Raw genomic sequence first — 15,500 nt, 5'->3', positions numbered from 1 at the left:
GAGAGACCACACGAGCAGCAAAGCCCAGGGGGCTATTTTTATAGCCCATCGGGAGCCTTTTGAACTTCTTTTGTTTGCCACCCGAGGTAAACGCCGTCCACTCATAGCTATGAGGGGACAGATTATGGCTATAAAAGCCATTGGAGATGTCAAGTGTGGTTTTAAACCGTTTTCTCACGAGACTATCGACGAGAGCCGAACTGTGAGTATTTTGTACCGCACATGTCCGGCAGTGCGAATTTAAGTGCCGGTAATCTAAAACTAGGCAGTACGATCCGTCAGGCTTCGTCACAGTGAATAAAGGATTATTCATGGGTGACACACATGTTTCAATTACTCCCTGATATTCCAATTGTTCAAGGATGGACGCGACGTGAGACCTAGCCTCGCGACGCATGGGATATTGGGGCCGTGGCTGGGGTTCTGACCGCAACGGAATCGTATGGTTGGGAGAAAATTTGTCCCAGCCCACCTGAGTACGGTACAACGCAGGCGCGAGCACCTGCGCCCACTCCCCGGCTAACCTGTTAGAATGGTCCAGTGGCACTGTGTGCCCAAAGGACGGGAGGATCACTACCTCCCCTCTAGGAGCATCTAAAACGAAAGCCGGGGGCCAATCTGCCTCCGCCAAAAGGATATCATAGGTGGAGGTTAGATTATCCCAAAATACCACTTTAATTTTACGTTGTATGTCACCCTCAATTATAAGGACAATTTCAAACATCCGTTCAGGGGGAGATACGCGAGTATCAGCAGTTTCAACACTTACAAATGTATCAGTTGCTGTCGCCGCCAGAAATGGACGCAGCGCTTGTCGCACTACTGTAACTTCCGCCGTGCTGTCTAGCAGCGTTAACTCCCATGTCTGGTTCAGAAGCTGTGTCCGTACCATCTGAGGCATATCTCGCAGTTAGAGCAGCAACTTTTTTCTTCTGAAACGGGGGTCTTTGACGTGTAGATTCGTCCTGCTTGCCTTTACCGTCAGTCTGACGGGGCTGCTCACGACCTTGAGCACCCCTTCCTTTCCCACGATCTCCGCCGCCGGATTGAAAAGCCGATGTTTCCTGTGAAGAACGAGGAAAGCGTTGTTCAGGAACCTGAAATCTATCAGGTGACTTAATATTAGAACGATCGCGCAAATCATAAGTGCGTTCACTTTGTATCTGCACCGGCGACGCAGAACGAGACCTCCGCTTCTCTTGCTGCTTCCCCTGTTTTTTCGCTCGCCAACTTTGTTTTGGAAAGTTGGGCTTTTCGTCTTTGGTAGACGAACTCACTTTAGGCTGCTGCACCACAGTAGGAATGATCACGGTGGGTTTCACACCCAAGGCGCTACGACCCACCATTCTGTAGGCTTTCGCTATAATTTTAGCGAATTCCTTTGGCCTGTCGGCTGGATCCACAAGTGCCAACATATTGCACACTTGGAATTGCATGGCATCTCCTTTGAGGTTGCCCATAACCATGGAACAAACCACATCGAAGCTGTCGACAAGCCTCATTCCCAACTTAATTGCTGCCTCGGCACCATGATTGTCTTGGACCTTCTTGATGACCGAGGGCAGTACGGACATAGACGGAGTGCCATAGCACTTCGCATAGGTCGCAGCAAAGACCTTGCCCCAATTGTCACAATCGACAATATCTGGGACCAGGTCCTTTGGCAAAGTAATAGTGAGTATCCTGTGTTTATCCACAGGAGAAGTATGCGGAAACACGGCTTCTAATTGATCAAACTTTTCAGCAAGCCAGTAAGGAAATTCATCCTTATTTTGGGGGCGCTTGCCGACAACCGCATTAACCATAACTGGACTGATGACCACTGCGTGATGGTCAGTCGTGTGGCCCGCAACCACAGGTGCCCCCACCTGTACATTGCGAGACACGTACTGCACTAACGCCCTATGGACCGTAATCAGGGCAGTGTGTAGCACACGTAACTCCGCCACCGCCACAGTCATGTAGCGGGGATGGGGTGTATAACCGGCCAGCACCGGCCATGTGGCCCCTGCAATAGACAACGGGCCCATTCTCGCCGGTACTACCGCATGGGGAAGGGTGCCATTAAACCAAATAGTATGCTGCCAGGCTGTGAGAGGAATTTCAAGTGTCTGATAAGGGGCATAGGCTGCTGGCATTGCTGTGGCAGTATATTCGTGGAACAAATTGTCGTTTGCATCCACTGCATCGAACGTCACCCAAGAGTAAAACAACTCATATGGGAACGCCGCATCAGCCCCTACCACAAAAATAACAGCCAACCCCTCATCAGGAACCCCATAGACCCGTAAATGTGCGGTCAGGGGAACCCGACTATGCGCGGCAACGTTGACCGCCATCGGGACACACAGAAGAACAACAACAAGCTCTACAGTAGCACTGGGGTTCAGAAAAAGAAAACCTTTTTAATTATCAAGCTTGAAAGAACCTTTAGTCGAAACCTAGGTAGGTTAAGCCGTCACTCCCATTGTCCGGAAACCAGAGTGAGGGCGTTGTGGACTAATAAAAGCACTACTAAGGCGTTTCAGATCAAAAGACCAAACGTTAGGTGCGCCATGTTGCAGGGATTCTGCTTATGCACAGAACTATGCTCAAGAAACCAGGACCTCAGAGAATTGTGGTGTACCAGAAACTCCCCTCAGAACCAAGAACCCCTATCCGACTAGCTTAGTGTCCCATTCGTTATCCGAGATTTAGCTCGGCGGTCCCAATGTATAGACAACCCAGAACAAGCGACTTAAATACTCTCAGGAGTGGTGGGAATCCGAAATACCCGTTGGTAGCTATATATCAGTCCACAACAGAATAACAATGACATGGTAAAGTTTAAAGAGTTTATTTTATAAACCTCGCGTCCTAAGATGCAGTACTTTGGCTAACACAAGCAGACAAATGGTTAAGATCAGAACCATCAGCATTGTTACAATACCATAGAAAATGAAAGGAGCAATCATAATAATAATGACAGTGGAAAACAACCACCCTCCTTTCTCTAGCAACTAATAGGTTATTATTAGACTAATAAAAGGTCTCTTAGGCTTGCATACCTTATAGATCAGCTTAGTGGAATCACATCACAGGATCAGCTAGGCTCTCTCCTGCAACAGCTCTTCGTTTCGAATGTGTCAGAAAACATGCTGCTCTGCAATATTAAAGGACTCGTCTTTCAGGTATTGGCAGCTGTATGTATGTTATGGCTAAGAAGTGGTACGATCAACCTGAACACAACAACCTGCACCGTCTAGTGACCCAGACTCGTTCTTTACACGGTGTACAGACCAAGGTCACTGCTCACTGTTAAGGATGTTAAACAACAGACGGTTCTCATGTGAAGCAAAGTCGAGTCAGCAGTTCTCGAATGAATAACATGTAACACCAGTGTCGCGTGCAAAAGCAGCAAAAGCGGCAAGCTGGCTTTCTAACAGCCGACGAGGTTATGTTAACTTAGCGTTGTACATAGGGAGTGGTTAACCCATACTACACCTGCTGTGAAGACCGTTCAGATGCGTATTTGCAGCGGAGAAGTATGCACACATTCTGTGGTTTTATAAACTTACATGTATTATGCTGAAGATTTTTGTGATGTCGCAGAATGTCAGAAATCTATGCAAGGCATGGAATGTGTCTGATTCACAGATTTCTTTACTTCAATTGACATTTGTTAATAAGGGTTTTTAAGATTAGGTTGCAACACAGTTTTCTGTGATTTAAAAGTGTTGTTAACATTTCACTTTGTTTAAATAAATATCCCATTTTTGTCCCATAGGCGGATTGGACTCCTCTACACATTGCTGCCTCAGCAGGCCGCGATGACATTGTAAAAGCCCTGCTTGGAAAAGGTGCCCAGGTGAATGCTGCGAATCAGAATGGCTGCTCCCCACTGCACTATGCAGCCTCTAAAAATAGACATGAGGTAATTTCTCAGTGGGGCTCTCTGCATTATCCAATTATGAGAGTAAAAATATTTCCACTATGCATGATATAAATCTTTGACGGACTGGGCAATATTTTTATAATCCCAGAAAGTACCAAACGGCCCAATCAAGAGTTCCCCTTCAACTTAGTTTGTAAGTTGCCCGGTCTCAGACCAGTCAGTATCAGCAATCAAATTAATGCAACGAGGGGTGTGGCAGTGTGTGGCAGTGATGTATTGTCACTTACAAACATATTCATGCATGTGGTAACAGAATTCTTTTTGAATATTCAATTTGGCTGTATGTTTGAAATGGCATGACATTAGTGCAACGAGGGGTGTGGCAGTGACGTATTGTCACTTACAAAAATATTCATGCATGTGGTAACAGATTTCTCTTTTTTTTTTTTTTTTTTTTTTTGGAAACCTTTATTACAGAGTTCAAGAGATATACAAGTATGGGCCTACAACCTTCAGGCCGGCCGCTAGTAGACAGTGAGACCATGAAACATATTCATAAACACAAGCAGCAAGCAGTAAAAAAGTCCCACATATCAAAAATATCATTTGCGGCCACATTGCCCAAACATCCCAAATGGCGGTTTCATTTTAAATGAAAAACAAGAAACAAACCCACAAGGCGGCAAAAATCTAGGCAACAGTATGTGCTCCCCTCGGGAGGGCTCTACCAACCTACAAGAATAAGAGGGGGGGAAGGGCAGGGGCAGAGACAAAGTGGTTACGGTAACACAGAATCAAGAGAATGTGCAGACTAGGGAGACAGGGCCGCCGCCAAGTCGGGCGTCAGTGGCGGGGTACAGATCCCGCCGCGGTAGGAGTTCCAGGGGCCCCACACCTTTACCCATTTCCCAGGCTTACCTCTCGCCACATACACAACCTTTTCTCGGAACATACACCAATCCATATTTTCCTTCCATACCGAAATCGTGGGTGACCTCTGGGAGCCCCACAATTGTGCAATGTCACGCTTGGCCACCATATATCCCAATGTCACCCACCACGTTTGCGTCACCGTATAATCAGTCGGCTCCCACACATTCAGCAGACACCTCCTAGCCTCGGGGAGCAGCGCAACATGCGTGACCGCTTGCAACACCTCATGCACACCACGCCAAAATCGAGTCACCTCCGGACATTCCCACAAAATGTGGAGGAAGGTCCCTAACATGCCACACCCACGCTTACACATCCCATCCACCGCGTATCCCATACGCATCAGGCCCGGTCCCGTAACGTAAACCCTGTGGAGCATTTTGAGCTGGACGAAACGAAGGCGGGCCGGTATGGCCACCTCTTTCGGGGAGGCCACCGCAGATACCCAATCCTCGTCGTCCAGCTCCAATCCATCAGTGACCCATGCCTCACGGAGGGCGGCCAGCAGTCCCGAGCGATCGTTGATGAGCTTTTTATAGATCAATGAGATAGTGCCATCCGGTACATGCCCATCTAGCACTCTATCTTCCAAAGGGGAGCACTCCGGGATGGACGCGACCTCCGGGAACACGGAAGACAACGCGTGGCGAACCTGTACATACCGGAAGTACTCCCTGTCATGCAACTGGTATTCCGCTTTCAGCGCATCAAACGTTTTAAATCCCCCCTTCGTCCAAAGATCGCCCACCCTGCTAATGCCAATCGTGTCCCACTTCTCGAAGCCTTTCGTCGTCCACAAACAACCCAGTCGTTCAGAGGCATACAGTGGCGTCGCCCGGGTCAACCGATCTTTCCACCCCATCGCCGAGTTTGCCGCATGCCCCACCCGTACCGCGACCCGTGTCGGACCAGTCAAACGTGCGTCGAGCGATCTAGAGTAGAGCGCACGATTGTAGTCGCCACCCGGCAACAACAATTTGTCCATTTCAAAAGCCGGATTAAGGGCGGGCCCATAAAGCCCGTGGTTTATCGCAGCCAGCTGGGAGGCCCAGTAGTAACGTCTGATGTCAGGGAGGGCGACCCCCCCCATCGTGCCACGGGAGCGTCAGCTTCGCGAGGGCGATCCGCGGCCTCCCATCCCAAAACAGTTGGCGTTGCAGACCCTCCACCTCCCGAAAGTAACTAGCCGGCATATAAAAACCGTGGCAACGACATCATCTTAAACAGCGCCGCCCGGCCGAGCGGCGAGAGCGGCAAGCGCCTCCAACGCGCCACATCCGCCTTCAAACGTTGGAGGGGGGGGGGAGTAGGTTCTGTGTGTATCGGGCCGCAGAGTCCAGGGTAATAAAAATACCCAGATACTTAAATCCCTGTTGAGCAACCTGGATAGGACAACCCCGCGGGAGGATAGGGGCCTCCCCTGAGAGGACATATACACAGGATTTAGCCCAGTTGATGACTAGGCCTGAGTTACGGCCAAAGGAATTCAACACATCCACTAACACAATCAACGATTCACGCGGGGAAGCAAGATACAAAAGAATATCGTCCGCGTAGAGAGAGACTCGATCCTCATACTCAGGAGTCCATTGGAGACCACGAATCGAAGGGTGCCACCGCAGCCACTCCGCCAGGGGCTCCAAGGCGAGCGCAAAGAGGAGAGGCGACAGCGGGCAACCCTGTCGCGTGCCCCTACCCAATTCAAAAGGAGCCGACACTCTACCATTCACCACCACCTGGGCTAGCGGTCCGGAATACAACAATTTCACCCAGCCAATGAATCCCGGGCCAAACCCAAACTTCTCCAGCGTCGCCCAGATATATGGCCACTCAAGCGTGTCGAATGCCATAGTGGCGTCCAGGGACGCCAAAATGGCTGGCTCACGTATGAACGGAACCCTCGAGAGCACCCCATGCAGACGCCGCAGGTTAAGCGCGGTGTTGCGTTGAGGGATAAAACCGGACTGGTCCTTATGGATCAGGTCGCACACCACGCTGACCAGCCGATTAGCCAGCACCTTGGCCAGAATTTTCGGTTCCGCATTCAAAAGCGAAATGGGCCTGTAAGAAGTGACCCGATCACGTGGCCTCCCCTCCTTGTGAATAACCACAATAGTGGCTAGACGCTGGTCCAGCGGGAGGGAACCCGCCGCCCGGGCCGCAAGGAACATATCACGAAGATGCGGCGCCAATGTATCCGGCCGCAATTTGTACAATTCAATGGGAAGGCCATTAGGACCCATGGCCTTGCCAGAGGCGACTGAACGTATGGCCAGAGCGATCTCCTCAGACGTCGGAGTCGCGTCCATTAACGATTTATCCTCCTCCGAAAGGGAAGGCAACGCAATATCTTTAAGCAGGTCGCGGGAATCCTCTTCTGAGCGAGAAGATACCGGGGAATACACCACGCGAAAATACTCTGCGAAGCAATCAACAATTTCACCCGGATCAGTAACATACACACCCTCCACTCTCTCAACCAGTGGAACAACTCGACTCGCTCTCTCCTTTTTATCCAGCCACGCGATCAGTTTTCCAGCTTTATCACCCATATCATACAGTCGCCCCTGCTGCTCCCTACTCAGGCCCCTGGCCGCCTCGGTGACTAGGGCCTTGTAGTCCGCTTGTCTGATCCTGAGAGCATGCAGTTTGTCGTCCGTGACACCACAATCCAGGTCACCCTCCAACTCAGTTATCTCAGACTCGATACGGGTCACCTCCTCCCGCTCACACCTCTTGGAATGGGAAATGAGGGACAGGGCCTCCCCCCGGAGTACTGTTTTGAACGCCTCCCACAGAGAAACAGCAGACGACACTGATCCCACATTATCTCCAAAATATTGCTCAAGGGATTTAATCAAATCTGCGCGAATTGCGGGATTACGCAGGTACCAGGGGTTGATCGGGACCACCCTCCCCTCCATCCCCGGGACAATATCAAAGTGCAACAAGAGAGGGGAGTGGTCTGAAATACCCCGAGCAAGATGCCGCACCTCCCCGACCCTCCCCGCCTGTGCCGCTGGCATCAGAACATAATCAAGTCTCGAAAGACTACCATGAGCCCCGGAATGAAAGGTGTATTGTACCTGCGCAGGATGTTTTAGCCGCCAACAATCCACCAGACCCAGGGTATCTAAGAGGCCAGACAACCAAGTTTGGGCCCGGGGGAGATCCCTGGGTGGGTGACGATCCTCCGTTCCGGAGACCACAGCATTAAAATCCCCACCAACCACTAAAATACCCTCCGGCAGCCCAAGAAGAAGGCGCCCCAAATCAGCAAAAGTAGTCGTCTGCAACCCCGGCGGGACATAAACAGAAACCAAAACAACTACTTTACCCTCCCATCTACCCACCAGAGCCGTATATCGCCCCCTGTCATCATGGAGCACCTCGTCAACCTCCAACGGGAGCGAGATTTTAACCATAATGCCCACACCCCTCGAACCAGAGGTGAAGCCCGAATGGGCCACAAGGCGATAGCCCCGCCTATTCATAGCACAGAAGGAATTACCAATAAGGTGTGTTTCTTGCAAGAACACAATATCAGGTGAAATCCGTTTTAAGAACTGCAGGACCACCCCCCGTTTTATCCTGTCCCCCAGTCCGTTAACATTCCAGGAAAGAAGTCTCAGTCCCCTACCCCCCATCACAGCCAAAACCAATCTGTCCCCTCCCAGAGAGCACCTTGAATAGAACACAACAATATGTCTGCCTTGTGGTACAAACAAACAATACCCAACCCCAACCCAACATACCAAACAAAACTCCCCCCTCCCTGCACCCCTGCATGAGCCCAAACAGCCCCCCCAACTTGCAGTGTGCCTGTCGCCCCTGCATGAACTAAACTACAAAGACCCCCTAGAGGAGGAAAGAGAACCCCCTCGAGACACACCACAACCTCCACGGGAGGGGGAGCAAAGCACGACAGTCAAGAAACCCTGAGCACAGCTGAAAAGTGGCATCATCAGGAATTAGCCCCAGTATCAATACAGCTGGTCCGGTCCAGTGGGCACTCTCCTCCCGCGGCCCTCACACCCTCTCGATCATGTCCCCTAGGCAAAGTGTCCAACCAGTCCCCGGCCGTCTCCGGACGGTCAAAGAAATGAGAGCGACCCTCGGACTCCACACGCAGTCTGGCCGGGAAAAGCATGGAGTATTTCAAGTTCATATCTCGGAGCTGCCGCTTAACGCCCATGAAACCCAGCCTCTGCTTCTGGACCGCTTGAGTAAAGTCAGGATAGAAGTTCACCTCCACGTTCTCCAGCTTAAGCGGCCCCTGCACTCTAGAAGCTTGTAAAATCGCATCCCTGTCCCGAAAGTTGAAGATACGGGCAATAAGAGGCCACGGGGGAGCTCCGACCTTCGGCTTGCCACCAGGAACTCTATGGGTCCTCTCCACCGCAAAGAATTTACTCAAACCTCGAGGCTGCAGACGATTAGAAATCAGATCCTCCACAAAGAGATCCGCCGCCGAATCCTCCAGTCCCTCTGGCACCCCGATAATGCGAACGTTGTTCCTCCAGGCCCGACTCTCGGAATCCTCCAGTCGCCGATCCGTGAGCGCACTGGCCTGCCGGAGCCGACGTACCTCCGTCTGGAGGGCCGCCACCTCAGTCGTGAGGCCCGACGCGGTGTGAGCCAAATAATCCACCCTGTCATTTGTCTTGGAAAGATCTGCCCTGACAAGGTTAACATCGATGAGAACCGCGTCGAGTTTGTGCGCCAGGGTATCAAATTGTTGACCCACCGAGGTCTTCATCTCCGCGATGGGGCCCATGATGTCCTGCAAAGTCAGATCTGTCGGCAAATCCGGGGCATCTGCGGGGCACTCAGGAGACTTATGCGACCCGCCTGGAGAACCCTTCGGTAGGGTGTAGCGATCCATAATGTTGGCTTGAGTTGCAGCGCCACGCCGGGTCGATTTGGCCCTTGGCCTCTCGCCATCCTGCTTCGTCGCCATCGTCCTGTATCCCGTACACCCACGAGTCCTACCGCGGAGAGCGAACAGTCGAGGCCAAGGGCCCCAGAGGTCGCCTCAGAAAGGCGGAGCAGGTCCCCGCAGGGCAGGCAGGGTCCCCCAGCGAGGCAACCACCACACACAGAAGAGCCGTGATCCCACTCGCGACAATGGCAAGAGGGCTCAAAAGCGAAAGTGAAAGTGTGGGGTACGCGTCTCGCTAGGCTCGTCCCGCCGTTGTTATTCACTTCTCCACTGGATCACCCCCCAACTCAAGTCTGGGGTCAGGAGAGGAGCAGGCCGCAAACTTCAATCGATGCCCAGCACGGCACACGGGGTCCGATTGAAATACGGAAAACGGGTACCACCTCGGCTCAGGTTCACCAACACAGTCCCCTCAACCGAATCAGGATGAAGACAGGATAAACGTAGGAGGTCGCGGAGGTCCTCGGGAGCCTCGCACCTACGCGGCCATCTTGGTTGCGCGCTAGGCTCCTCCTCAACAGATTTCTTTTTGAATATTTAATTTGGCAGTATGTATGAAATGGCATGACAATGTCACAGGCTTTTTTGAGCATTTAAAGTGTGATAATTAGGTCAACTTAAAAAAAAAAAAAAGACAGATTGACTCTTGAAAATTCTAAAGAATTTGTTCTGGTAAGATAAGAGTGTAAGGAAAATGGGAAACAGTAGAATAACCTAGGATAGTAGGAGTATTTAAACTTGTTTGAACATCTGAATCATATTTTGTTATTGGAAGTTGGATGCTTGGGTGTTTCACCCTCAATTCTAGGAATAGATTGCGGTGCAGCTAGTTGGAGAGAAAGTTACTCTTGTCCAGCTGTTATGGTTGTTCTTTTCACTTGACTGAGGTTATTTCAAATTTTGAGCAAATTCATTATTTCTTAAACAGTCTCTGATTTTTCAGTTTAGTTGAAGACGTGGTGCTATGTAACTATCCTAAAGTATGCATACTCGAGTCTGATTTCCCCAAGTTCTTTAAGAAAATAAAATATAATGTACTTGTAAACATAGTTAAGATTTTAAGCTCATTGTAAAGAGTTTAAAAACATTTCCTTCCAAAGATATCACAGACTAACTCCATTGTAGGATAATCCATGCATGCGGAGTGCCATAATAGAAGGAAGCAAGGCCTGGCGGGAGTGCGTAATACTGTGGATGGGAGATCTTTTTCAAGAAGACATTATGTCATCTTTCTCAGAGTTAAAAGAGGAATTTGGATTAACCTCCAGTGGCACTTAAAAAGAAAGAACAATGTCTACAGTTACGGCATTTATTCACCTCATCAAAGACACCAGATGCACAATTGAGCCAATTGATTTGAATGGGTGGTGTACTATATGGAAGATCTCGGATAAGTATTCCAAACTCATGACAAGTCTACAAGAAGAAATACAAAAAAATGGTCAATTTGTAAACTGGAATAAAAACATTAACAATTACTTATGAGACAATACAGTTTTACTTGACGCTAATTTCAAGCGTTCCCTGTATTTTACCAAATATACAGTATACTACACCCTTCATAGGATTAATCGTTATTTCCCAGGGTCTACCCCTCGCTGCCCTTGCTGCAAGGTGTGTTGGGACATGGGAAAACGTATTTGTTGAATGTAAATTACCTGCAAGTGCTTTGGCTTCAGGTGCAAAGTAAATCAGGACTCTTGCTTGGCAAACAGTAGTAATATCTCCCAAAATTTCCTTGAAAGGCTTACCACAGTCATAACGCCTTAAATGCACTATTGAAGACAATATACTTTTCTTGGAGACAGCGGCAGTAAGGAAAGTCCTAGCTAAGAAACAAAAAGATGTTAGACCCCCTCAGATTGCAGAATGGATCAAGGAATTTAGATCAATATCATCCTGGTAGAGATGATATGAATGAATGTATTTTTATTTATTTATTTATTTAGAAGGTTTCATATAGCGTGAACATGACCACAGAGGGTATCCGAGCACTTTACATTATATGCAGCAAGGAGGGTACAATCAAACAGAACAGAATCAATAAAGCGAAAAGTTCACAATCTTATGGTGTCCGACAGTCTTGTGCGGCAGGCAGCTGGATCACCATTTATAGTCCCAGAATCAGATGGAGAGGCCCAATTGAGGCAGAAATTTCATCAGGAGCCCTTTGACTTCTTTTCTGAAGAGGACAGTGGAAGGGTTCACCCTGACTTCGGGGGGAAGGGAGTTCCAAATCCTCTGAGCCATACCTGAGAAGGCTTGATTATAGGTCTTTTATTTTTTTTATTTTTTTAAATATTTGAGGTTTGAGCAGTAGGGTGCTGGCCCTTCTGGAGGCTCTCGAACCACATGAGAGCTCCAGTTTTTGAGTGAGGTACAGCGGGGTCTTGAAGTGGATGGCTTTGTGTGCCATGCATGCAATATTTAGCTGTATCAGAGCTTCATATCGCAGCCAATTCAGGGCCAGTAAGTCCGGGGAAATGTGGTTGTATTTTTTTAGTGCCAGTAATGAGCCTAGCAGCAGAAATGAGGGCCAACCCCAAGACAAGCTATCTTCACTTTGGGCAAGCCGCAAAGTGTTGCGCTACCATAGTGCAGCTTAGAGATCACCGATGCTTGCACTGCCACCTTGAGGTCATGAGCAGGGAGAAAGGGTTTGAGCTTCCTTAGGATGTTGAGTTGGAAGTTCGCTCCTTTGGTGATGGAACTGATGTGCTTCTGCATGTTCAGACTTTTGTCTAATATAATACCCAGAGAGGATGCCAAATCAACTAGGTGAGGTATACAGTTAAGAGCAGTAAGCTGATTCAGCCATTGTTCCAAGACCGGAGATTGTTTGTGGGGTGAGATGAGGAGGAATTCTGGTTTTAGGACATTTAGCTTCAGGTGATCACGTGTCAGCCAACTTTGTGTTTGCAACAGTATTGCATTGAGGGATTGAATGTCCTCAAGGGAGTCGATCTTCAAGTATAGTTGGATATCATCCGCATACATGTGATAGTGAATGCTGGATGCTTTCAGAATGTCTGTCAGATGCAGGTTAAAGAGCGTGGGAGAAAGTGCTGAACCTTGGGGCACCAGAGTGAAAGGTGCGGGATGGGACAGGGACTGGTTCACCTTGAAGCTTTGGGTTCTGTTCTGAAGGAACAAAGAGAACCAGTTTAATACAGGCCCAGACAGCCCCATCCTGTGTTCCAGGAGGTCTATCAGGTTCTAAAGAATGAATATAAATCTTTATTGTATAAAATAGAGATGCTACCATATTAGTACTGGGTTAGTTCAAAAAGTGAAAATATTTAGAGCAATGGATTAACAGAAATCCTCAAATGATAGAAAGGACTAACTAAGGGAGCAAAAAGGAGGGTATAGTGATAAACCTCAAGAGACTCTTATCACATTTAAAGTTAATGAGGTCTCCGTGACTCAGAATAAGTCTCTCAGATAATACAAATTGTATAGATTTAAAGTGGATTGGATTGCAGTGAACACATATGGATAATTAGATTTAGAAGATGTAGAAATAATGAATTATATGGTAGTAGAAGTAAAAAAGTAGCCCAACATATGTTTTGATTAGTGTATGAACTGACAGAACAAACTACTCCTATTTCTAGTTATTTTATTATTTCTTAACATACAGGATGACTGTAGGAAGCTGCCTCTGTGTATACTATAGCAAAGTAGATTTAGGGGAGTTGCAGGAGTGTGCAGGTTGGGATCAATGGGTCCCGTTCCAGGGTGTCTACACCCCCGAGTATGCCACCCTCCAGTGAGAGGGGGGTATAGGCCTCTTCTTGATTGGAGGGGTCCCCCCATCTTCATGATGGCTGGGACAAAGAGGTGGCCTTCAATTCGCCTCCCTCACCTGTGAAGTGGGGTTGGCAAAGGTGGGCACACCTCCCTTCCTGGCTAGGATTTCCAGCCGGTTCTCACGCCCTAAATGGGGTCAGAACCGGTGGAAGCCAGTTGCTGATAGTAGAAAAAGGCTAGCTAGCTAGCGGCTGGCCTTTGAAGCTCCCTCTTTGAGGACCCTGCCCATCTTGAGGGAGGAGGCATGGCACCTCTGACCAGGATGTGCTTTGTTTCCAGACCCAGAGAGTGTTATGTTATGTTAATCCAGCTTATAAAGCGCACTGTTACCCGGAGATGTCCTGGCGCTGGTAGCAAATTCTTCTAAGAGCACAGATTGGCCAATAAGATAGGTGGCTGAGGGAGACCTTATAGATGAAAAAGCCATGTTTTAAGTTGTTTCCTAAAAGCAAGAAGCTTAGTGGGGTTCCTCAGATTCCAAGGGAGGGCATTCCATGCCTTGGCTGCACCTGTTATGAAACTTCTGCCCTCCCACGAGGCTTTCTTCGTGGGAGGTATATTCACCAGTTTAGCTCCTGATGAGCGCAGGGTTCTCTTGGGGGCATACCATTTAAACTGGTTAGCCAAAAAGTCAGGCCCCTGACCATGCAGTGCTTTGAAGACCAAGCATAGTGACTTAAATTGCACCCTTTTCCTGATGGGCAGCCAGTGTAATCTTCGTATTTCTTTGGCTACCGATACAAATTTGGGGATGCCTGTCACCAACCTTGCTGCCGCATTTTGCAGAATCTGTTTAAATGCCGCTCTAAGATGATTAAATAGAGCCCATTGCAGTAATCCAGCCGCGATAACACCAGAGAGGATACAACTGTTCGCAGGCTGTCTTCTGGCAAAAATGGTTTTATCTTTTTTATCTTAAGGGATTGAAAAGTGGCCGAGGACGTAGCCTTTATCTGATCCTCAAAGTTCAGTTTGTCATCCACCATTATACCCAGATTCTTAGCCTTTCTCGTGGGTATGGGGAGACTACCCATGTCCGATGGCCACCAGTTAGGGGTCCAGAAGTTGGCTTTGTTCCCAAACATGAGAACCTCAGTTTTGGCTGCATTCAGTTTTAAACAATTTTGTGACATCCAGGATTTGACTGTTACCATACAGTCTTGAAATTTCTTTCTCATGCCCATTTCTTGTCCTGGTAGCAGAGACACTACAATTTGTGTGTCATCTGCGTATGATGTTAGACTAAAACCATGTGATCTAATCAAAGGAGCAAGGGGTGCCAGATAAATATTAAAAAGGGTTGGACTGAGGGCCGATCCCTGTGGAACTCCACATGGAAGCATAAAAGCATTGGAGTAAAAACTCCCTTAGGACACTATTTGTTTCCTATTAGTTAGGAATGCTTTTAGCAGCTTCCAGGCCTTTCCTTTTACCCCCACCTCCGACAAACAGTCCATCAACAGATCATGATGGACCGTATCAAAGGCCGCAGATAGATCCAGCATAATGAGGGCTGCCTCACCTCCTTGATCCAGGCCTTCCCTAATTTCTTCTGTCGACTTGATTAAAGCGGTCTCCGTACTATGCCCTGCTCTGAAGCCATATTGTGTAGGGTCCAATAACTTATTTTTAAAAAGAAATGTGCTCAACTGAGCGTTTATTTCTTTTTCTACTATTTTTGCTGGTAGTGGGAGGCTAGTAATAGGCCTGTAGCTATTCGGATCTTTTGGGTCCAGATTTTTTTTTTCAGAAGGTGGAGTATTGAGCCCAGCTTCCAGATGCTGGGAAAGTCACCCGAGTCAAACATGTTATTAAATAATGGTGTCCGTGTCGTAGCAATCGGTTCCAAGGCTAATTTGGCCACTGGCACCAGGCAGGGATCATACGGGGAGCCAGACTTGGCCGTGCTCAGTAGCATCTTGGTATCACTGATACCAA

The 15,500-nt window shown here is 48.5% G+C and overlaps 1 protein-coding gene across 2 annotated transcripts in view; it reads left to right on the top strand.

The window, feature by feature from the left end:
- LOC146829476 (uncharacterized) overlaps nt 1-15,500 on the top strand; it is a 151,830-nt gene that overhangs the window by 118,640 nt on the left and 17,690 nt on the right. For both annotated transcript variants that reach the window (XM_085608157.1, XM_085608158.1), the window contains exon 3: nt 3,767-3,913. In XM_085608157.1, the coding sequence (XP_085464283.1) occupies nt 3,767-3,913 (147 nt within the window). The remainder of the gene's footprint in view (nt 1-3,766; nt 3,914-15,500) is intronic.

This window comes from Triturus cristatus, chromosome 5_2, assembly GCF_964204655.1.
Source record: "Triturus cristatus chromosome 5_2, aTriCri1.1, whole genome shotgun sequence".
Lineage (NCBI taxonomy): Eukaryota > Metazoa > Chordata > Amphibia > Caudata > Salamandridae > Triturus > Triturus cristatus.
This window is presented reverse-complemented; position numbering and strand designations above follow the sequence as displayed.